At 34.6% G+C, this 25,263-nt stretch overlaps 2 protein-coding genes across 3 annotated transcripts in view; one reads left to right on the top strand and one right to left on the bottom strand.

Moving 5' to 3' along the window:
* LOC128682781 (frequenin-2) overlaps window positions 1-25,263 on the bottom strand; it is a 144,564-nt gene that overhangs the window by 39,764 nt on the left and 79,537 nt on the right. The window lies entirely within an intron of this gene.
* Window positions 6,977-9,911, top strand: LOC128682778 (probable H/ACA ribonucleoprotein complex subunit 1). Its single transcript, XM_053767619.1, has 2 exons — window positions 6,977-7,134; window positions 8,679-9,911. Exons 1-2 carry the CDS (start codon window positions 7,120-7,122, stop codon window positions 9,546-9,548), a joined length of 885 nt encoding a protein of 294 aa, XP_053623594.1. The 5' UTR covers window positions 6,977-7,119; the 3' UTR covers window positions 9,549-9,911.

The following is a 25,263-nucleotide window of genomic DNA, read 5'->3' as shown; positions in this document are numbered from 1 at the left end:
ATTAGGTTTTTGCAGTTGGAATAAGACCGTCTCATCTATGTTTCAGGGGATGTATTGTACAGAATTCGGATAATGAAACGTGACTGTGCACTGTGAAAAATTGCAATAGCAGCTGAATTTAAGTTAAAATAGGTTTCAGCAATTTAACTGTCTGCGGTTTGAATAAAAGGCAAACATTTGTTTCGTCCGTATTTTGTATTTATTACACTATTTTGGATCCGTATTTTATATTTATTACAACATTTTTAGTGTGAGTTGTTTAATGTAGTTCACTTAACACGGAGACTGGACTTTTTCCTATTTGTACTAGGTGTAATTAAAAAAATGTATGAGTTAAGTAGATGAGCTGGACAAGTAGATGGACTGGGCTGTCCTTGCCAAAGATATTCTGTTTGAACGTCGTGGATAATTTAATTTTTAGTTACGCAGATCAAATCGCGTCATTGGGTGAGTAATGGATGTTCAGTTTTTACGGAACGGCTTACAATGTAAACAAGAATGAAGAAGAAGACATACTTCCAGTCAAATTAAATGGTGTATTGACGACGAATATTTGAAAAAAAAAAGTTTAAACCTTATACAAATTTAAAATGCACTCGACACAATCTTTCTCAAATCATAATTTTTAAACTCTTTTCAGTGTATCAATATCAGGTAAAGTTCCTACTGTTAGAATTTTACCGGCCTCAGGGGAAAGTTTATGACAAAAGATAACTAAAACTAGACTGCAAGCAAGTTTGTATTGAAGAGATAGAGGGGCTTACTGTGACTTCGATACGACAAACAACAAGCAAGCAATCATTAACTAAGTATCGTTAAAAATGTAAATGCTTGGCTATTTTTCCTAATTGTAATTATTCATTTTAATTTACGAAGCATCTTAATAGTACCTTATTGTGACTACTGGCGATGTCTTGATACTGATCTAAGCATTTACCTACCTATTACAATCAGTTATTTGATTTCAGCTTAGTCAATACTAAATTATACACACACACACAATAAATTATTTTTTCATTATCTTCGCAGGCGGGTCAATACGCGCCTGCGAAGTACTGATGAGGAAATAATTTCTTCTATTATTACTATTACTTTGATTTATTGCAATTTGTCAATAAATAACGAATTGTCAGATTATATCAAAAATTAATTCTGATGATTTCTTTAAATATCAATCAACTTGACATGAGCGAGCGAACGCTGACGTATCGTTTGAGTCGAAAGAAAGGATAGGAGATTGTACAATCATATTAGTAACCGATCACTTACTTATAGGTACCACATGTTTGTTTCAATCATGCATCTATTACTTATTATAATTTATGATGTCTGCACACTGAAGTTTCTTCGATAAAACGTATGCTTACGGCGACATCGCGGAGATAGATCGATGCCCGACCTATAAAGTCTTTTGTCCGAGAAGATATTGATCTCAAAGTGCAGTGAAACCTACACTAGAATACGAAATATATATACTATGTATACTAAGCTCGTGGACAGTGGGGCCATTAAAAAGTATTCCTAATATGTAATAAATAATAATTACATAATCTTTAGATACTATCTCTAAAATTCAAGTACTAATATATTTAATTTTAGTTAAATTTGGTGTCTCATTTCTCGTTTCTCATCCCATACGATACTACTAAACAAAGTCAAGTGCGCAGCCAGCCTTAAATTAATGTAGAAGTAGATGCCCCTCTTCAATCGCAAAAAGAGAGTGGGGTCCGATTTCAATATATTATTTCTGCGGCCGTGCGGTCTGACTGTGGTTATTTCGCAAAAGTGCAAAGCCAGCTCCTAACAAAATATAGTGAGGTTATGAAGCATATCAACAGTTACCACAGTGACATTTCAGGCAATATTTTGAATAATATTTGCCTGAAGTGTTTCAGAGGAGAAGACCGGTTAACCACAATAGTCAAATGTGTAGGTAAAAAGCTACGGACTAATGCATTCATTTACATATTTGATAAGATGTACCTACGATCACTGCTATGCGATTTGATACCAATATGTTGCAACTTTAGTCAGAAACTGCTTTTGCTCTCAATATGATCTCGATGTGATCGAGACCACACAAAAAATAAAACAAGAACTTATAGGCAACGTTTCATAACCTTTTGCTATTTTATTGTTCGAGTTTGATTGGTTGGTAGTTTGGTAGGTACTACATTCACTTAATCATCCAGCGAATTCATTGTCAATTTATCGTTAATAATTTTATTTTATTTTTAACATTTATCTCATGTTTGTTATATGTTTGATCCCTTTTCTGATGTAGTTTTGTTTCTTTTTGAAAATTGTGGCAAATCATAATTTATTTGTTATATACAATGTATAACATACCTTCATTTCCTGTCTGACTTGTGATGGTATTTCCAAGAGCACAAAAATGAGATTGGGTCGACGATTTCATATATTTTACAGAATACTTTAGTTAAATATTCATATGATAATAATATCCATATGATAGTTACTTATAGACTTTGAATAAAATGAAAAGATAGATAAAGATAATCTATACCCAGCTATAAACATTTTGCGGAAGCATATATAATTCAGCAATCCACTGTGTATTGAGATTGAAATAACTAATGAGAGCAAATGCTAACTCTAAAATGAATATACTAATAGCCTTGTACAAATTAATCCGATCTAGAAATAGTTGCAAATATGAACGTTAATGGTTGGTGTTCGGAGTCGTAATGTTGGTCAATAACTTATTGTTAAGCTTCATACTTTCGCTTCGCGTTTCGCGTCAAACCCAGTCGGACAGACGATTCCCGGAAGATGACGATGTTTGTTCTTCGGGTAAAAAATAGGGAAATTGTTAAGAATTTCAATACACCCACCTACAAAATTTCATGAGCATATGTTTTGTCAATTCGTAGAAACTAACCAAGTACCTATAAAAAAATTAAATAACCACCGATATTATTGTACCTTCAAATCAGTAGTTTATATAAAAAGCCTGAATCTGCGGTGCTATCGATAGAATGTATAATAAGGTTGCAACCATTCACAAAATAAATAAAGCCAGTTTTGGTAAAGCTCCCTTGACCTTGCTGATCTGTGTCATGACATGTCATTCATAATTCTCGAACACACCATACGCGCAATTTACTTATATAATGCTGGCACAATCATGACTATTAATTTAACTTAAACCACATATACGATCCAAGCCTAATATTATAACAATTAGTAGATATCCAATTATGTTGTCAGTTACCTCCTAAGCTATCTTTGTTGCACAATTTGAAACGTCGACATCGTTAATAGAAAACACTTATGCCTAATCTAAACTAATAGAAGTCACTCTCTTATCTATGGAAATCACATAATGAGAAAGTACCTAATTGTGTTATATACGAATTATCTTTAAAGGACTTTTAATTTATGAATTTCCATCAAAATTAATACTAATCAAAAATCACATTTTTACAGTTGATCTTCTTTGAAATTTACCCAAAGACACTTGTACTTAAGTTATAAAGTGCCCGTGTAAAATAATCGCGATACGTGATTTTATCAGCTTATAACTGAGTGTTATACGCTATAACGTAGGTAAGTGCGATCACAAGAACAAATTTGCTTTTCTACATGGTGTAGACAAGAGAAATATTTATCGGAACATGTTATACTTAATGGATTGCATGTAATACGAATTTGGTGAATGGAACATTCGATAGTTGATTTTTATGTAATTGTATCATAAAGAAATATGTGTAATTAATTCATACACATGTTGTAAACATATTACGCAAGCTTATTTAAATGCAGAATATTGTAGATTAGCGTGTGATTATTTCTTATTGTTTGTTATAAATTTTGTCACCTAATAATTTTTTAGTTGACAGTTTTGTGAGGTTAAAACCCGAAGCAATTTAAAAACAATGTGGTGGACAAACAAATTTGCTTCAGATACTCGTAATCATATTACATAAAACTGGAGACGTGAAAATTGATGTTTGGATGTCGCTGCCACTTGCGATGCGCAATAATCTCCAAAACGTACTTTATGAAAATAATAATATCTTTTATTGATCCCATGCGCTACTAACTCATCTGCGAGGCCTATATCTGCTCGTGTAGTCTGCACTTAAAAAAAGCTTTACGGCCCTACGCTTCGAGAGGGGGATAAGGGGCATCGACCTCGTCCTGACCTACGGCACGGAAAGGGTGGGTTACTGAACTTCACATTTTTCATAAGCTTTCATTTCACTTCGGTACAGTCAGCAAGCATATCAACCTACCTACCCAAATTTACTTCCCGTCTAGAACCATGCGATACCTGTCTTGCGGTTACTACGATGTATATTAGTTCCAGTGAACTCTAGCATGCTAATCACTCTAAGCAATTACAATTACTCACAATCGATGAATGTTATATGATAGAGAATCGACACGAGGTCTTTATCCATTCCATAACTATATCCCGTATGTGGGTCAAATTTAGCTATATGACGGGTTTGTTAGATTACTAATGGAATCTTGTCAAAAATCACACTGATTATACGAAAACATTTTTGGAATGACTTATTCTACATTGTTACATTCTGATATGTATACATATCAAAATTACCTGTTATTATGCGTCCGTCGGCTGTCACATTGAGACAACATCGGAACACGAGATATAACGAAATGATAGCAAGTGTTTCTTAACTCATAGAACGGATCCTTCAATGTCGATCAAGTAACGTTAGCAAATTTGAATCTTGAACATCTGTTTAGTACGTGTATATTAATAACTAGTTGCGCCCCGAGGCGTCTTTCAGAATATCGGTATAAATTACATTAGTTCTATTCCAGTGAATGATTCCCCAAAGATAAATTTATCCCGATACTTTTGAAAAAGTACCGACATTTCTATTTGTCTAGCTGGTCTATGGTAGTCGAGTGAGGTAATACGGCGGCGGCGGCAGAACTTGAACACAATATATCCAGTATTCATTTTTTTACATTGTTTTACGACCACTCGTATGCCTGATCTCAATCCTTTTTGGAAATATTGTTTACTGCTAAAACTAATTTGTTCCGTTGTCGCCATTCATGTGAGTGCATCTATGGAGTGATTCTATTCTATGACGGGACCACACCCCACCTTATTAGGTACTTTGTATTTGTGTTATAAAGCTTCACTGAAATTGAAGAGCGTAGCTAATAAGCTATCTATATTCAGATCGCTGGCGGCATAGAATATGCAGATTTTACTTTTTCTGTTATTGAGTAATTTGGTATTGGAATAATAATCCAACAATTCTAAAATACCAATACATTGTCCAAGAATGAACTTGTGCACTGCTTATTGGATATTTAATTAAGTAGTCAATACATATAATAAAACAATAGAAAAAAAAATCCTGCACCATTGAATAAATTTACATAAACATAAAATTAGGCGTTAGAGCAACAGAGTAAGATTTAGAAAAAAAATCTGTTTGTCTGCATGTCTGTATGTTTGTCTGTTTGTACACGCTAATCTTCAGAACTACTGGACTGGATTTGAATGAAACTTTTTTCTTATATAGCTATTAAACCTGGGTAACATATAGGGTATAAATTATTTTGAAAACTGGCACACCGGATGGAGAACAATGACGGTACAGCTAAACTATAGGAAATATTTAAATGACACTTTAACAAAAGTTATTCAGCCTGATGAGCATTTTCTGTTGAGATATAAAAATCTAAGATCTGGAACACCTGATGTAGACCCATGATGGTGCAGCTAAACTATAGGGAATATAGAAATGACGACTTAACAAAAATTGTTCAGTTTGATGAGCATTTGCCGTTGAGATATAAAAATCTAAGATCTGGAACACCTGATGTAGACCTACGATGGTACAGCTAAACTAAAGGAAACATAGAAATGACGCTCTAATAAAAGTTGTTCAGTCTGATGAGCATTTTCTGTTGTGGTGTAAAAATCAAAGATCAGGTGTTCCACTGAAAAAGAGTCATAATAGTTCAGCTAAACTATCAGTGATTTGCATCTTCTGTATGTATAGGGATCGGGACATTTGTCTGTAAGTACAGTTAAATTTCTCTAATAATTTTGACGACTCCCTTACCAAAAATTGTTCGGCCGCGCAAACGAAGTCGCAGGCATCGGCTAGTTTTATAGTATTTCATTATTTAATTATTCTGTTTTACAGTGTAAACATAAACTTTGACCACAAATCATCTACGTTAACTACTTCTTAATACTGCTTATTGCAGCTTACCTATCTCATTTATCTTAATGTTCATGTACAATATTGCAATTTATAAAAGTAACTTTAGAATCTAAAATTTTTATTATTTCACATAAATTCGTCATACATAATGTTAAATATGTACTTATAACAATTCAAAATACATTAAAAAAAAAACAAATTAAAGCGCCTCGGTTTCTGGCGCAAAGGTACTCAAGATGCTAGCTGTGTTACCATGTTGGATGACAATCGTTATCCTTTGTCTATTTAATTAATTAAATATCAGTAAATTATATATATATATATATATATATATATATATATATATATATATATATACATAATATTTTATATATATATATACAATTTGGGAGAATTGGTCGTCTTTCTGACACCATGGACAAAATTGTGGAAGACGAGGGAAACAAAAGTAAAAGACGGTAAATTTAAATCCTAATAGCGTAATAACGGATGTCATTTACGAAATGACGATGGTACGTTCTAAATATTGATTGATATAAAAAAATAAAGAAAATAACCAAATACATTCACGGTAAAGTAGACCATATAGTGCGTGATGTACAAAAGGCATATATTATGCAGGGACGTATGGCGGTCACTAAGGCAGCATATCGAATGCGCCGGCGCAAGCGCAACAACCTCGCGAAAAGAAAGGACTGTATACTTTTAAATAATGATAGTGAGTGAAATGCTCGTAGGGATGGTGTGGACTGACGAGATGAGCACTTTGGTATTTAAGAGCGGGTCGGTGTGCTGAATGTCATCAGTTAACACCAGCTCACAGCCATAGGAACATCTCCAAGAGTGGAGTTGTTCAACTGTGTCAGATTTCGTACCTTTTCGGAGCACTAAGGTTCTTACTCACACCGGCCCCAGTCACCCCATATCCGATATGCGCGCTTTCGTGGTAAGTGCCCGTTAAGATCTCCTCTTTGGATTTCTTTATCAATATTTGGCACATTAAGCGCTGTATGAATAAAACATATCCTTGTAAGTGTTACTAGTGCCAAGTGATGTGTATTGCCAGTTGTGAATATTTTATGTGCCAAATAGTGATATTTTGTTTGTGTGAAAATGATTGTGATAACATCATCAATTAATTACTTATTCATAAGAATCTTATACCGGGTAATTTATTGAACATTATTACTTTTTTACTGAACATATCCGTACATATTATACAATAACAAACAAGTACAGAAGAAATTTACAGTGAAAAAAATAAAAAGTGTCAATCTTTCATACTAAATCCGATCATTTTGAAAATAATAATGAGATGAAAATTTTCTGAAATCTAGACCGATCAGCTGTACAAAAATATCTAAATATATTCAAAAAATTAATGTAATGTCAAATTATAAGTATGAGTAGGTCAAACAAACTTAAGTCAAAAATGTAAGTGTAAACAAATTTTACAAGTAGTTACACTTGTTAAGTGTAAACAAACTTAACAAGTTGGTCAAACAATGGCAAAAATAGAATTGAGAACAGTATTTTACTTATAATACGACCGATTATTAATAATTAATATTAGTTATTAAAAATAATATAACTGGTTTCATCATCAAGACATCTCTATTCAGGTCGAGTGCTGCAGTGTTCGTTTCATTTCACCGGACATGTTTCCACATAAATGTAAAACGATCATCTGTATTCTGAAATGGTGCAAACCAAATGACCAAAATTACAAGTGTCCTATTTCATTGCGCAATTAGTATTACTTCAGACGACTGTCTGAAGTAATACTAACAACGCGTTCGTTCCTTGTATTGCATCATATACAATTTTGTATACTTAAAATAGAATAAAAATTGGAGTCACTTTCAACTTCATTATATTTGCACACACATGTTTAGGTATATGTACCATAATTATTATATGCTAAGCGAATGATCCTGCTGTGCGGTTTATTACTTACAAACTTTGCCTGTGCTTGTAATTCGCACGCCGTGTCCTCCATCGTCTTTTACTTAGTCTTGTGTAACATAGTTATTAAAACAATCATTAAACAATTTCAAATTAAAATGAAATTCAACTTTAGAATAGGCAGTAAAAAGATACCATCAGTATAAACGTTTGATAATATCTGTCATCGATATGAAATATATTGGACGAAACAAATAAAATTTTATCCATTTCTCGAAACATTCGTAATTTCCGTCCATTGGTAGGTCCCATATCGGGGAAATTAAATGGGCTGTGTGTTCGGTGTATCGTAGCAATAATATTAATAATGTGGCGCTCGCGGCGTATCATGGCTGAATCAGCGAGCGGCTTGAAATCTCGAGGTATTTCAAACTATAAAACGACCGTTTTACGGATTTAAATATTAATTTCTAATAACCTAAAACTATATGAAACATAAAATGAGACCGGTTTTATTTCCCTAAACGCAGCACGGCGCTATTAATATATTCATTACAAATTATCATGAGGTTTGTTTGTCTGCAGGTTCTCGCCTGTGTGGCGTTGGCCTATGGCCGCCCTGAGCCTCCAGTTGGATACAGCTATTCCGCTCCTAGCACCAGATACTCCGCTCCTTCTAGTAGCTATGGAGCTCCATCCGCTGGTGGTCATAGAATCGTTGTCGGAGGACATTCTGGAGGAATATCTCTCGGCGGCGGACACTCGAGTGGCCTTATCAGCGGCGGGCACTCCTCTGGCGGCCACTCTTTCGGAGCCGGCAGCATCGGAGGAGGGCTAGGCGGTGGATTGAGTTTCAGCGGCGGGGACTCAGGATTCAGCAGTGGTTATGCCGGTGGCTATTCGGGCGCTCCACTAGTCCAGAAACACATCTACGTCCACGTGCCTCCTCCAGAACCAGTCGAACAGAGAGCCCCACGTATTCCAGCCGTCGCTCCTCCTCAGAAACATTACAAGATCATCTTCATTAAGGCTCCGGCTCCCCCTGCTCCTCAAGCTCCCATTATCCCCGTCCAGCCCCAGAACGAAGAGAAAACCCTCGTGTACGTCTTGGTCAAGAAGCCAGAAGAGCAACCCGACATCATTATCCCTACCCCAGCACCCACTCAGCCTTCCAAACCCGAAGTCTATTTCATCAAATACCAGACCCAAAAGGAATCCGGTGGCGCTATTGGCGGTGGTGTTATTGGTGGTGGTGCTATCGGCGGTGGTGATTTGGGTGGTATCGCACTCGGCGCGGGCGCGGGTGTCGGCGGCGGCGCGGGCGGTCATGGCGGAGACGACATCGGTGCTGATTTTGGAGCTAGCGGCGCGGACGCTGGCTCCGATGGCGGTCACGGTGGTGCCACAAACACTCAATACGGCCCCCCCGGACATGTTGCGGGACCGCTTCATTAAAAAAGTCTCATTTAGTATCTCATGTGATCAGTGTTGTAGTGCGATTTTTCTATCTAAAACGCTATACTGTGATGAAATCAATTTAAGTGTTCAGCACCGTTCGTGACTAGAATGTGCTGAAAAGGTTTAAATCTCCCGGCATTACACCTGAATCCGCGCCGGACGCCTTGTACATAGTCATCTGCAGCGTTCGACGCTCTGCGACACGAATAATCATTCTCATTATCGAACTTCATCTATCTACTTGTTATTAGTGCACAGTGTTAAGTTAATACTAAAGGAGGTAATTTACAGCGACTGTTATGTTATGTATTATAGCTTTTTTTTTTACTTTTATAATAAAATAAAAAGTGTGACGCTTAATATGTTGTTTGATCCTAATGGGAATGGGTGGTCGTCGATTACGTCATTTCCGAAAGTAGTCGTGAAAGGTTGCCCTGCCGTGACTGAGGGCATCGGTAGCAATCGGTTGAGACTCCTTTCTCGACCGGTGTGATTAACTAGAAGTTAAATCGAAATTGTGAGCGATAATTCGGAGTAATGCAGCGTTGCGTAACAAAGTGTATCGGGTGAGAGGTACTGGCCGCCGATGCTGGGTCCGAGTACATCTCATTCAAACTATACGCTATCGGCGATTATCGTGGTGAATTGTAGTACATTGCTAGTTTTACTTTTCATTGATATAAGGCTCACATTAAAACTATGTTATGTACTTCGATTCACCACGATCCCGAATGGAATGGCCTTGGCTGATACGTACCTGGCAAGTTAAGCTGTGTTTTCTAAGCAAGGTTTATTTGGCGGATTTATTATTGTGATACTTGACTGGATAATGATAATGATTCAGATATTCTTTCAAAGTCTTCACCATGTTTATCAACAGCCTTCTACTACGTATAAGAGCCATGCCCTATTATTGTTCACTGGTCACTCTTGCGTCAACGTAGTGCGTTGTAGCTCAATTGTTTTCTATAGGTGTACGTGAAAACGACGGGCTGAACAATCGGACAATTGTCTATGACAAAGTCCTCGATATATTAATGTTTTTTTTTCAATTATCTCGACTTAAGTGTTCCTAATTAATTATTATGCGTTTGTTGTTACGTAGAAATTAATAATATTATAATTTTAGCTACAAATGAAACTGGGTTGGACGAGAATTGGCTTGGCCACCGCATCGGGTGCTGTTTACAAATGGGTGACTCAGGTTTGGGAAAAGGGCGCGCTTACGTGGCCGGTCGTGGCCTATTAGGTACCAAATTTTTGAAAATGAATTTTTAGTGTTTAAATTATAGATATTCTGGATAAATAACATCTTACTAGTTTCTACCAAACAGTTTTGTTTTAATGTATAAATTATACATAGACTGGAAACAGCATTTTGATGTATTGTTATGTTGCACGAAACAACAAGTGGAGGGCGCGCCATAATAATTCGCCCTGGGCGCTTTAGTCTTAAAAAACCAGCACTACTTCTTAACGGCTGACTTAATGGATATACATGTAATTACACTTTCATATAATTTACTGGACGTTGCGGTTACATAAAATAATATTCCATTTGCCACTTCACATTGTCCGAGTGAACTCATTTTTATTGGATTAAGTAAGAAGTAACTGTGTTTTCAACTGTGAAATATATGTAATTACGCATTTTAACGCCAAGACGTCCAGTTATGAGATATTACGGCTTAGTTCAGACTTAATTTTGTTAATTATTTAACTGAATCATAATAGACTGCATTATACTATCACAACTTTTAAAATTAACGACTAATATGTGTCAATTGTTACGCATAAATATTACATTAATAAGATAATCTCAAAAAAAACTTTATTATTTTTTATTAAACATGAAGAAATTATGAAGGTAAGTATAATTATGTTTACAAAATTATCTATCTAAACTGAAAGCGATTTTGAAATTGAAAATTTAATATAAGTATACGTGGAGCAAAGAATCCGCCTCCTAGACACGAATACAAATTTATTGAGAACTAATAAAAATATTTTTTCATTTCCATATTCGCCTCCGCATTACTGTCTCCACGTTACTGAAACTTATAAGCAACTTCGACTTCTCTGACAAAATAACTATATGTGTATAGTTGTTCCGTAATGTAGTAACTTCCAAAAGAAAAACAAATAAATAATCCTAATAAACTTAAGGCATCGAAACAAACATTGTTTTTACCCTAACTCCTATACAAAGCCGTGGAAGCCCTGGCTATATCTATCTAGGGTGGTCGTCAGGCTTTCACACATTTGTAGGATTTATTTCGGCCATTCTTAATGGTTAGTTACATTTAATTGACTTAGGCGTTACTTTGCGGAGATTGGAGTTACGCAAAAGTAATTTAGACCAAAACCATTTAAATTATACATATCTCAAAATCTTCTTGTTTTCCATTTCCTGTAAGAGGTAGGTACTTATATTTATTGTTTTAACCTCATAAGATTATAGTAAAATTATAGTACCTACCTACTCACATTCATTTCCGCAGTAAATAAAGCCAGCGCCTATGAAATGTAAAGGGTGAAGGGACGACACAAATATGGCTGGAATACGACGAATGCGGAGGGGAGTGTGCGAATGTGTTGCCGAGACTGTAACGCATTTGTATAGAGTTTTTGTATTTTATTACGATGCGTGTTTCTTTTTTTAGGAAACAAAGTGGTTGGTACTGGACATGTTATTCAGTATAATTTTGTTCCTGTCCAGTCAATTCTATTTTTTTGTTCGAATATCTTTATTTCTATGAATGCCGGCATATGATAAACATGAAGAGTCATTTCTGTATATAATAGAAAGTTAGAATTTATAGTACAAGTAAAAGTATTTGAATAATTAAGCATATTACATAACACATTAGGTAAATTCATCAGCGGTCAGGTACGTAAGTATAATGGAGGGCAGTAATGATTCCAAGCATTATTATTATTATTATTACATATTTTCTAAACTTAGACAATGAGCGCTTCATTTTGTTTGGGATTTGTACCAGCCGTTTTTCAGTGTTTGTCAAACATATGTAAAGTTACTTCATGGGCCTAACAAAATATTTTATGTAATGCCTGTGTAATAGAATCCAGATCTTACCTAGACTGAGAAATATCTGCTTTCACACTTCCATTCGGAACTTTCTTATTTATAACCAGGTATAAACAAATAGGTACTTATATGAGATCGTAAGCTAAAACGAATGATTATGTCCAAAGATAGAATGCACTTATGAATAATTATAGAGATTGTACTGATTAAAGTTATGATTTGATTGCACAATTACTAGAGCATAAATTTTAGTGACGTATAAAGATAGAATAATAAATATATAGATTAGAATTTGTCTATATTTTTAGGTGGCAGTTTATCGCATTTCGGTCTATTTTGCATTAAGATGTAGGTAAGTAGGTACTTATTTACTTCATACATATTATAACAAAATCAAGGTTGTGCTCAATTTTGAATAAATATTTTAATGATAAATCCAAAGTAATCTTTCTAAACTCTTGTATATTTTTATCTGTTAGTTGAGCTGGTAGATGATGGGAATAAATAAACATTTTTATTATTATGTTTCTCTAGTGTTCCTTTCACGGGTCTTTAACCGGTCGATTGACGCGGTCAGTAGTTGTAGCTTTTGAGAGATTACTATAATATAAAATAGACGCAAAATAGTGCCCGTGAAGATCTAATTTCAAAATAAGATTTGATTTGACCTGCATGAACTTTGGTCATAGTACATAAGGCCCAACATTATTATTTCTAGTATAACTCTTGCGGACATGAACATGGAAGCTGGCTACGTGCCAAGAGATGTAATAACCATGTAGACACCTTAATCAGGAATTTAACCTATTGAAAATAATATCTACGATTGCCGCACGGAAGACTGTACTTGATGTGAAAATGCCTGTACATATAAATCGTCAGACGTCTCGTCTTGCAAACTTGATTTAAACATAGGTAGTTATTTTACTGCCAATTACAAAACTATGCATGAATTACTCTCTAGATAAAACTTTTTTGAATTGTTGTCATTAAAATTTTCTTAATTTTAATTTTGAAAAATCACAGATGATAAATATAAAAACACGTTAATTATAATTTATAAATTAAAATATTTAATAAATTATATCCGAACATTTTCTTTAACATTTTCTTTAACAGAAAATTTATAAGCCAGATTTATAGATAAATCCAATTAGCTTAGATGTATAAAATGTGCTACAACCACTTTATATTTGCAACTTCCAGATAGAGAATACAATTATCATAGAAAATACAAGTATCATACAGAATTCTCTGAATCTACTCTCTGAATGAAATTTATTGAAAATTGTATCAAAGTCGTACTGATTAAAGTAAGTAGGGTTGCCATGGTTTCTATAATCAATACGCTTTTCTTTTGAGACTGGAGTTTATTCAAATGTCTTTCTTTAGGTGATAGAACATCCATAGAACGAAACTGGTAGGACTTTATGAAACGGCCTTTTTTCGAAATACAGAATATTTAGTGTTATACGGAGACAATCTTAGCAACCATACATCTAGGGCAATATTACAAACGGTTATGGGACGGGAAGTAACTTAAAACTACTGAGTTTGTGGAATTTTTTTTGTAGCTAAATATGGCCATCCAGTTTCGCTTCTCCTGGCTCTGTCTCCTCCGTTAGAGACAAAGACGTTATACTGTATGTATTTATTTTAATATTTCTGCGACGGAAATCGTAATAATATATTACTTTAACAAATGTTGTATGTTGACGTTGGTCAGTTACGTAATATTGCCTTCAACGAAAGTGATACTTTAAATTCACTGCATTAAACCTGAATCGCATAATAAAGAGACGAAGTTGTTATTTCTATCACATGAGCTCGGAACATTAATTCAGAAATTACCTCTTTTGTTTCCTCAACTCTTTATTAAATGATTCATCATTCATTGTAGGTATGAAAAAGCACTTATAGTGAAATGAACGAATCAGGACAATGTAAGTTAATAATAAATTTGAATTGAAATTAACATAGGTATAATAAAAACTTGAACATGACATTTCTTAAAAAAACGGTGTTCCAATTCATAATATATTTTTTTGTTATAGTATGCAGGGAATAGATAATCTTGTTAATTTCACCCAAAACGTGAATGCATATTTGCCCGCTTTCGAAATAAAATTACTTAGCACTGACGCTGACGTGTGTAGTATAATATAGGTATATACACACGATTTATTTATGGCGAAAATGTATTGTAAAGTTTAATTTTGCTAAATCCATTATATTTGTAGCTTGTTTTTCTTTTCCGTAATTGCACTGAATGTCTCACTGGGGGGCGATAGAAAAAAAAAATTAAACCGCTATAAGTATAACATTAACAATACTATCGCTTATATCATAATTAGTGTTACGATGTCTACATTTACTAAATCGGTCATCAATCACCAGTTTTTGTACGCGGTAGAAACCATGATCGCGCCAAGAAATTCCGTTCGATCAATATCGTTTTGTACCAACAGCTGCGGCCTCGAGACTGCAATATTGCGAGCAGGAGCGTAGCTATCGAAGGAAATGACACCGCCGTGCACCTGGGTTCCGGATGGCCAAGATCGCTCATTGAAAACACCAACGACCATTTTTAAAATAATAATAGGACAACATTCATCGATCGGCTCACATTACACACTTATCGTGGGTCCGATGGAGACAAACACAGAAACGGGCACAACACACCAAGAACCGAAACAATATTTGCGATCACAAATAAAAATATTTGCCGTAATTAAAAGGATACGCCAAAAGTCAAATTATAAAGTCGTCGTATCATTTCATATATCAGCTCAGTTAGGGTGTCTTAGTTTTTGAAGCAAGGTCTATCATTACATAGCTACGCCTCTGATTGCGAGGCAATCTAGGCAATCTGCTCCTAGTGGAAATGTACCTTTACGTGTTCCGATTGCCGGTTGGCGATTCACTGATTTTTGACTTTCATTGTAACGTTTGCACTGCACCTGAGGTTTATGACAGAGATTTCTTCGTATGAAATCGATTTGGTTTTATTTTATTTGACGACCTCGGTGGCGCAGTGGTAAAGTTCTTGCCACTGAACCGAGAGGTCCCGGGTTCGATCCCCGGTCGGGTCATGATGGAAAACGATCTTTTTCTGATTGGCTCGGGTCTTGGATGTTTATCTATATATGTATTTGTTATAAAATATAGTATCGTTGAGTTAGTACCCAAAACACAAGTCTCGAACTTACTTTGGGGCTAACTCAATCTGTGGTTTGTCCTCATTTATTTATTTAGTTTTGTTAGATATATATTTATAATCCTCATTGCATGATATGATGAGGACTCTATTTTTTATAATAGCTTTGAGTTTAGCTTGATTAAGAATTTATAGAAATGTACACCATATGTTTTACAACATCAGGCTTTGTGTCAAAATAATTTTTTCGAGTTGCTAAAGTAAATTTTGGATGTAATAATAGAATTTCCCGCTCGATTGTTTTTTCAATTTATTCTAATTTTCAGAAAAAATATCACTCGCTGACTAATTTGTTTTTAAAAGAAGGTTCAAATATGATATAATTATATTCCTCCATATATACTCATATATGGAGGAATATAATTATTTTTTTTGCTTATCATAATCCCAATAAATTTATAAATCTGTGTTTTCAACGAGAAAAATATAAACACAAGTTTATTTAACTTTTACATGTTATCAATGGCACTATGTCAAAGAGATTGTGCCAGATCCCGCTGTGGTCTTTTGGAATAAATGGTCGAAGTACGTAAAGTTTCAGCAACACGTAGGTTTCGACGACACTAACTGTTGCCTGGCGCTTCATAACTTCCGTGAGTTTGCTAAATCATTATATAGTTTCAGCAATTACGGCAAAGGTGTCTCACCTGTAGTGTAGGTGTATACTCATTTTGAAGGCAGGTGAGACACCGGGTCTATAAAATGAGTCTACACCCTTAAAAATGAATCAACTGTATTTTCTTCAGCTTTGGATGATATCATTATCACATACTGACGTCAAAAATTTACTTAAAGTCTACCGCCATTTTTCAAAGCGTAGGTGAAGAAGAAGCGGTGCAACAAACCTTATCGCAGCCTTTTCTTTTCGTCAATTAACAGATTGGTGAGTATTTCTCGCAGATACTATTCGTTGTCCTATAAAATATTCGTTATTATCTTTTTATGTATTTCGCTATAACTAGCGGCCACTCCCGGCTTCGGGTAAAGACATAATTCCTTAAGAATCACATTATGCATTGGAGAAAAACTGCATGAAAATCTGTGCAGTAGTTTTTGAAATTATTGCGAACAGACGCGGTAGAGCACAAGTGCTCTTTTTACGTATATCGCTATAACTAGCGGCCACTCCCGGCTTCGGGTAAAGACATAATTCCTTAGGAATCACATTATGCATTGGTGAAAACTGCATGAAAATCTGTGCAGTAGTTTTTGAAATTATTGTGAACAGACGCGGTAGACCACTTGTATTATAATATGTAAGAGTAAGATAACGATGAAATGACTGATTTCAAATACTTACGATAGTGTTGTCAAAAACACTATCACTAACGTCATAAGCCACATCAAAATCAATGATAAAAGAGATCTCACAAAATCTAAGCTAACAATATCAAAGTGAATGTTATTCAATTTGGCATTCGAATAGACTCATTAGATAAAATCCGGCTTTCCTCGTTTTGTGAAATAGTCTTTCGCTTCATCTCCCACTGTGATAAACAGGATTATTTCACAACTAATAAGGCACAGTTCTCAGTTAAGTAATGTTCTCTGGTAAAAAATCAGTTTACATTTTACGAAGAATTTGACTGATTTACTCTGACTAATATGATTACGTAACAATATGCTTATGGAAAAAGCCCCCACTTAAGATAAATCGGCGAAGCAAGGATTTCCCAAACAAATGTAGTAACGATAATAAAATATTCGAATTGTGGATATTTCTAATATATCCTGTTTATCGTCTTTGTACGGAAAGCTGACTTAGTAAAACATGTTTACTAAGTCAGCTTTCCGTACAAAGAGTCACGCTTAAGTTTTTTAATTCATGTGAAATGGTTGCTGGCTAGGATCCAATAAGGACCCCATGAACTTGAAGTCCCGATCTCTCTTTTATAATGTAGGTGTAACCTAAAATGAAACTGGCGCAAATAGCAGTTCATTGCTTTCGACAATGTAAAGCTACACTCAGGGGTGCCAAATATTATTCTAGTCGCTCGCTCGTTCAGCGACGCGACGTTAGATCAACAATAGTATATTAGTTTTAGACCTCAGAGGAGGGACTTAAGTCTTAGGATTTAGCTGCACTAGCGAAGTATCTAGTTATATTTGTTCTTTTATCTAGTGTATAAATTTAGGTGCATGTACAAGGCCATCTTATATTTACGTCTGAGAGTTTGAGCCCAAAGTCCACTGTGTGATATATATTCTTTGTATACCTAGTATTAGATCAGCATTTTATGATAGTAAAAATGTTTCCAACTTATTTCACAAAGATTCGTTGGGGTGTGTGACCTGATATTAGCATGATACTTACAAACTGTAACACATTTTAGTAGTCAAATTTGTCCCCCCGACTATAAAATTCCTCTTGTCAGAATAGCGCAGCCGGACATGTCTGATGAAGTTTTGTTGTTTATTGCTCCACTTCTTTATTCCCTTGACTAATGAAACGGTTAATTAAAGTCTATTAAAAATTGTGTTATTTTGTATCAAATTAGAAAATGCTGTGAAAAATATAGTTTTTTAACTTTTAATGTTATTAAGGTGACTGAAACAAATTGTACAAAAATAAATCCGCCCAAGGACAGCCTGACTTGCTCACGAAGTGTTCCGTATCAATATCTAATTACCACAAACATATATATGGGCACGCATATAAAGTATGAAACTTAAGAAAAATAATAAAGAGAAACAAAACTATTTATCACTTCAAAGAGCAATTTCAGTATTGTGACGCAACCATGAAAATATTTTCCAATTTTCTTAACATCAAGAAGTTTATTTCAATAAGAAAACAAATTCGAAACAATAAATGAGACTTACATGAATGACAGATTATCTTTAGTGTTATCCCTCATATATTCTTCATTTTATTAAAATCATATCACCCTGACGGGGTAAAGACAAAATCAAGGCAAAAGTTGTGTAATGGTTATGATGCCCGCCCGTAGATCGAAAGGGCCCAAGTTCGAATCCTACTCGTGCCACACAATATGAGTTTGTGTAGGTACCAATCTGATTCATGTATAGTTCTCATCGTATATATCTCTCATTTAGCGGGGCATCTTTTTTTATTTGATCATAGATATAATTTATATTTGCCGGTGTCCAAAATAATGTCAACTTTATTTTTATTGCTCTTTCCAACTTTTACTGCCAGTGATACGGAGACTAAACTACGCGATAATGGTACTTTGACTACTGAACCTCTATCGGATGATGGCCACTTAATACTTTCTTGAGATTTTGTCAACAAATTTTGTACATTACGAGTTAGTAATATAATTCCTCCAAGTATTCGATCGATGTTGGTGTGAATTACATTTTCGCTTCAGCTCAAACTCTATACATTTTTGTAATTTTCTATTTGCCTATTTTAAAAATATAAAGTATGATTTACGACTGTTATTAGCAAATATTTTTTCTGTCTTTTTTAATAAAAAGTTCCTAGGACCTACATCTAGGTCCTTAAAAAAGTGAATAAAAAGTGGACCTATAGAGAAAAAATTGTGCTTCAGAAGCACGTACGAGAGCCGACTAGTACGACTGAGTTTCTACTGCTATCATTCTGATGTAGTTTGTCTAGATTGCCGCGGAGACAGCATGACAAATAATACACTAATCTAATATATTTAGTTGGCGTAGAATTTATGACTTGATATATGACTCCAAACCCGCATACAGCTTCAATTAATATGTGTCAAGATAACAGAGGCTTTTAATGCTTAGTTTTAGACGTACTCCACCGGATACTCGTATATTTTTTGTTCATCATTTCAACATTTCCGATCAACAGCCAACAATCATGTCAATCTTCTGGCATATTGCCACTATTGTCACCTAAAGGTATCTGAAGTGACCTTACGAATATCGCTATATTGTGGCTGTAGACACTGCATGAACAATAGCGACAGGTTTCCTCACGACGTTTTCCTTCACTGAATACGAGTGGTGGCATATGAAAACTATTATCATGGGATCATAATTGGGTCCATCAACGCTTCTAAGATCAATTAAAGGATAAAATCGTAAACTTTGAAACTACTTTTCATTTTTAGCATAGGTATGCGTCTGTGACTCAAAAAGATTTAGCGAACTGTGAAAATACGTGGCGCTCCTTTAAGATCGTTTCAGATTGAAATCACTAAAGCTCTCCTGTAAGAATTTCAACGAGAAATGTGTATTTCATTCAGTCTTACCCTTTTAGATGTAAATATCAAATTAATTTTCGTATATTTTTATTATATTTGTATTAAGACAATCAACACTGATACAACCGGACATAAAACTTGGAGGATATACGAGTATTAGAATAAAAAAGGAAGTAGATTTTAAGTAGTGACCAGATTCATATTTATATAAAACTATTTTAGATTCTAGATTTTTTCCTAGCACGATTGTAAAAGCATGTAATTTTATATGTATTATTTTAGATTTTTAGTTTTAGATTTTTTTTTGTGACTTGCGAAGAAGACGTCCATGAAATTAACCCTATATTTCTTTGATTGTGAATCAATTAGGTCAATCAGTTACAGAGTTCGTCGAAGTATTCGGTCTCATGCGAACTGTGCAGTTCAGATATTCCCCACGGGAATTTAGTATTCATTGGCCGTCTACTATTTCATCCCCACAGCTTTAATTAGCTGTCGATGCGAAATTTGACCAAACAGTACTGTAATCAACGACAATTAAAGATGCAGGTTTGTTCTATTGCTAATGAGATAAAGTGTGTTTTGGCGAACATGTTTAGTAAATAGAATTCAAGTTAATCTCAATTATTCTACTAAAAATATTCCTGCTTAGAACAAATTGACATCATGACATTGTTTTATGTGCCCTCACTTTTTGTTTCTTTGTTGTCAAAATATTATCAGTTTATGTTTTGCCTTTTATCTTTTATCTTTTATCTTGAGAAATAAAGTTATTTCATTTGATATTCTATTAGATTTTATAAATGTGAAAGGACTTTTAAGATATTAATGGTACACGTATTTGAGGGTTTGATATACCAACATACCACAAACATAATTACCAATTGATTGGCGTCGTTGCGCTCAATGAAAATTTAATGTCAACACTAATTGTGAAAGCCGTTATAAGCTGCATAATTAACTCTTACTCTCGCGCTTTGCTGGTTGTGTTCTCGCTGTGCTAACGCCGAGGGCGTGTGTAAAACATAAACCTTTAAATTGACTGTGATTGACACCGCTTGCCTGACGGCAGCCCACTTTCAGAATACTGCTTACTCCTACTTTCAGAAGATTGGCTATTTATATGTCAGGGCTTCATATTCCTGAACCGCCTTTTACGACATGCACTCTATATCCGTATTCCGTTGATATTGTCGTAACACAATGAAATTCAATGATATTCTACATTAAATATTCGGCCAACGACAAAATAAAAGTATTGTCACTTTATCCTATTGTCGTGGTATAATATTGTCAATAATGTGGAACGAAAGACACTGTGTGTCGACATAATTGGCAATATTAATTAAGAGTAGTTTGCTCTTACTAGACTAGACTGCAGAATTTTGTGACTTCATCACAAAATTTTCATTAATTGAAAGCAAGTCGTGGTTGACAAAAACTCTCTATTCTTAATTCTAATCAGTAATGAAACCTGCATGACATGAGTATGATTTGGAGCACCACATCTAATTGATTATTTATGAAGCCACTTTTTTATAAAGTATTAGAGAAAATGAGACGTCAAAAGAGCTTCAATGTGAGAGCTGATATATGACGACGAGCAATAAGTGACATAATGAAATGGAACTGGAATTGATATTCCGTGTTGACGTCAAATAATGACGACGATGTTGTTGATGGCTTGTATAAAGTGTTAATCTTCTTTATTACCTCTTTGAGATCTAATAAGTCATTGCATCTGATGAAAATACTAATAGTATGACTATTCAATACTGAATATCAAAAGAACTTATATATAAAATGTACAGTTTTCCATTTCAAACGGATTTAAATAATAAAATATGTCGTTACTCGCAACATTTGGCGTAGTTGTAATAAATAACACGAACAAGAGGAGGCATGCAAATTGAAATCTAAGGGGGTGTTTATATTATTACACCATGCAATGGGTCTATCATAACAGCTCAGTTTAATGTGAAACCTAGAAACAAAATGTAACGTTTCAAACTTTCTGTGATACAGGCCCAGACTTCTACAGGCTTCAACAATTTGACAAACAATTATATTGTAATATTATATTATATGAAGTACGTGTGTATGAAATAAAGTTGGAGAATTAGTTATTTTTCCTTTTTTTACGTTATATCCAAACACGACCATGGCACGGCAGTGCATGGTGACTGCAATGTAAATACTGGCTTATTTTCTCCCGTTGTTTTTCCAGATACAAGAAGTCTACGGACAAAGAAAATGGGAAAAAAGACAACGTCTCTGGAGTCTGCGTCATTTTGTCGTGGAATTTATAGTCCACCTGAATTACTATGTTTTATGCGCTGCCAGAACTGGCTTGGTGGTTACATTGTAATAAAACCTGTCTCAAGAAAGGTACCAATCTGCATAAAAGTTAATTCTATAACTTTTATCACACATTAAAATAGAATTACAACATTCATTATGTATTAGTATTAGATGAATACAATTGAGTAGTGCGTTGTGAATGATATGATACGAAAGTAAAGAAAATAGATTGTTGTGGATAAAAATTACATTTTACGCAGATTATTAAAAAGAATATTGATACAATGTCTTCTACAAATTCCTATAAAAATATGTCTGCAAGAATCTCGATGTCATATCTAGAGCTACTTGCGCTTGTAAATGCATTTTGTGACCCCGTCGTCAAGTGTCTTATATAAATAGTAAAAAAGAGATGTAGCAGCCGAACAAAATATAAAAAGCCACAAGCCAATGTAAAATTCAGAAACATAATGATTTTATTACAAAAATATTTACTTTATAGGTAGAATAGACAATATGAAATTAACTCATTTTTCAACTTTCCAAATACGTGTAGATAGGCCATTTTAAAAAGGAGGAGGTTATATCGAATACAGAGTTCTTAGTGCGAGTTTTCAATTCGATATTCTTCGCATTGAGATGCAGTCAACCAATAACATTGTGGCGTTGTTGTCATCGTACCACAAAGCCACATTTTACTCTCTTCACTGCATGTGCGATCGAGTTTGAGTTAAATTGAAATGTGGCACTAAGCTAGATCATGGCCATGAGTTTGCGTCCTCCATTTCACCGGGCTTGGGGAGACATAATAGGCTTCAGCTATATGTCCTCTATCGGGCAGACAGGACGGCGTCTCTGTGGGTGTGTGTGGGGTGCGCCTTTCTCTGTGAGTGTGTAGCCTTTGTGGAAACCCAATGTAGCGAAACATGCGTATCTCAGTTGGTATCTCATGATATGCTTTTCGTCGCAAGAAACTGTTATTTACTAAGTGGACCAACGTATGCCCGAAAAGCTAAGGTTTGTACTGGTGACAGTTTATGTTATTTTATTATTGCGTAAACTATTTTCAATTACAATTTTTGTATATATTTAATATATACGACAATTTTAATATATAAGAATTTAATATTATGACAAATGTTATTGGAGGGATTTCACATACAACCTAATAACCAAAATAGTAGATATTCAAAGAATATATCCGGTTATTTAAATTTAGATAGTACTAACCTAGATTTCTATCATATAAAAGCGAAAAACTACTGAGTCCATTAACATGAAATTTTGTAGGTAGGTAGATTGTGAGGATCTCTGTTGGTTCCCCTAATTTAGGTTGGTACACAAACTTTTGCTTAAAATATTTTCGTACATTTTTATTATTCTTAATTTAGTATAGCCTATTTCTGATTCCCCTAACATTTTACCGTGGTTCATTTGCTTCCTGAATTAGTCAGTAGTCCAAATAATTTATTACTTCTAATATTCATAATGGTTTAATTATGTTTCTTACTAAACAATTAAGCACAAAAGTATATTTTCGATTTTAGGATGTCCTACAATCTTGCAAAAAACTTTATTTAGATGGTTGACACCACGCAGTAAGTATAGGCTCTTCCCAACCTAACCTAACTTTTTGGACACATCCAAAGATTCAAGATGGTTAGCCATCTTAACTTTTGTTGGCATAGTTCCCATTAAATTATTTTTTTGTTAGAAAAAAAAAATACAGTTTTTATACTCTCGTCATCGAACTTTCACCATTGAATGTAGAAGCAGATGTGATACAAGATGGCGCCACAAGGAAATAAAAAATTCAATGACGATTCGAGTGTTCGCCGAGAATAAAATTATATCTATACATAGGAGCTTTTGGATTTTCAATTCGAATAAAATAATACATTTTTCTTTTGCCTTAAAGGTATCAAAACAATGAAAACGGTCGGGTCATGATGGAAAATGATCTTTTTCTGATAGGCCCAGGTGTTGGATGTTTTTCTATATATGTATTTGTTATAAAATATATCGTTGAGTTAGTATCCCATAACACAAGTCTAGAACTTACTTTGGGGCTAGCACAATCAGTGTGATTTGTCCTAATATATTTATTTATATAACTAATCTTTCTTCCATTTTTGCGCACGCTTGAGAAGGTTGACAGAAAGTCGACCGGATCGTGATGAGCGTTTAGCTTCACAGCGTTCCAAGATTGCATCGTCTAGTTCCCCCTCTTTGAGACTCTTTTGAAAGAGAATCATGTTTGGATGCTGCCTCTCGATCTATATCAATATAATATATTGACTTTTCTCAACTTGGCTCAATAAACATAATTAAATGCCCGCAATGTCGTGCTTTGAAATGGCATGGAGAGCCCAAAGGAATGTGTTGTTCATCAGGCAAAGTTGGACTGCTACTGGAATAATTGTTATATGGAAAACATCCGCAATCAAAACTAGGCCTACAATAGCGCATTCCAAATTTTTGACACATTTTTGGAGCCAACTTAATTTCAGAAGGAGCATTCGTCCTTCACGAGCGTTCACCTTTAAAATTCATAGCCAAGTTTATCATCTAAATCGTTCATTGGTGCTAGATGATTATCAAAACAAGACAGATTTGAGACTACTGAGGCAACAAAAAACTATTCTCGTGGCGATTTGCGAGAAAACTGTCTCTTATAGGTGGCGTTTTAATTTTAATACTATAAAAATCAGTAGATGGTGCAGAGTGTATGTAGGTTTTTTACAGTTCACGTTATATTTAATGACTCCGAACCCGACACAAAACCGTTAAAGTACGTTTGTTTGTTTGGTAGTTTGTACCTCTTACCCTACACTTTATCTTGAAATTTCACATATCAGTCGCATGAGTACGAAGAAGGGCAACCAAAAAGTATTATTCCTGTGGGATTTGCTAGGAATGACTCTGCAATATTGCATTGCTTTATTATCCATTCATACAGTCATGGATACAGAACAAAGCACTTCTAGCTTCCAG

The sequence above is a fragment of the Plodia interpunctella genome, chromosome Z (genome assembly GCF_027563975.2).
Source record: "Plodia interpunctella isolate USDA-ARS_2022_Savannah chromosome Z, ilPloInte3.2, whole genome shotgun sequence".
Classification (NCBI taxonomy): domain Eukaryota; kingdom Metazoa; phylum Arthropoda; class Insecta; order Lepidoptera; family Pyralidae; genus Plodia; species Plodia interpunctella.
This window is presented reverse-complemented; position numbering and strand designations above follow the sequence as displayed.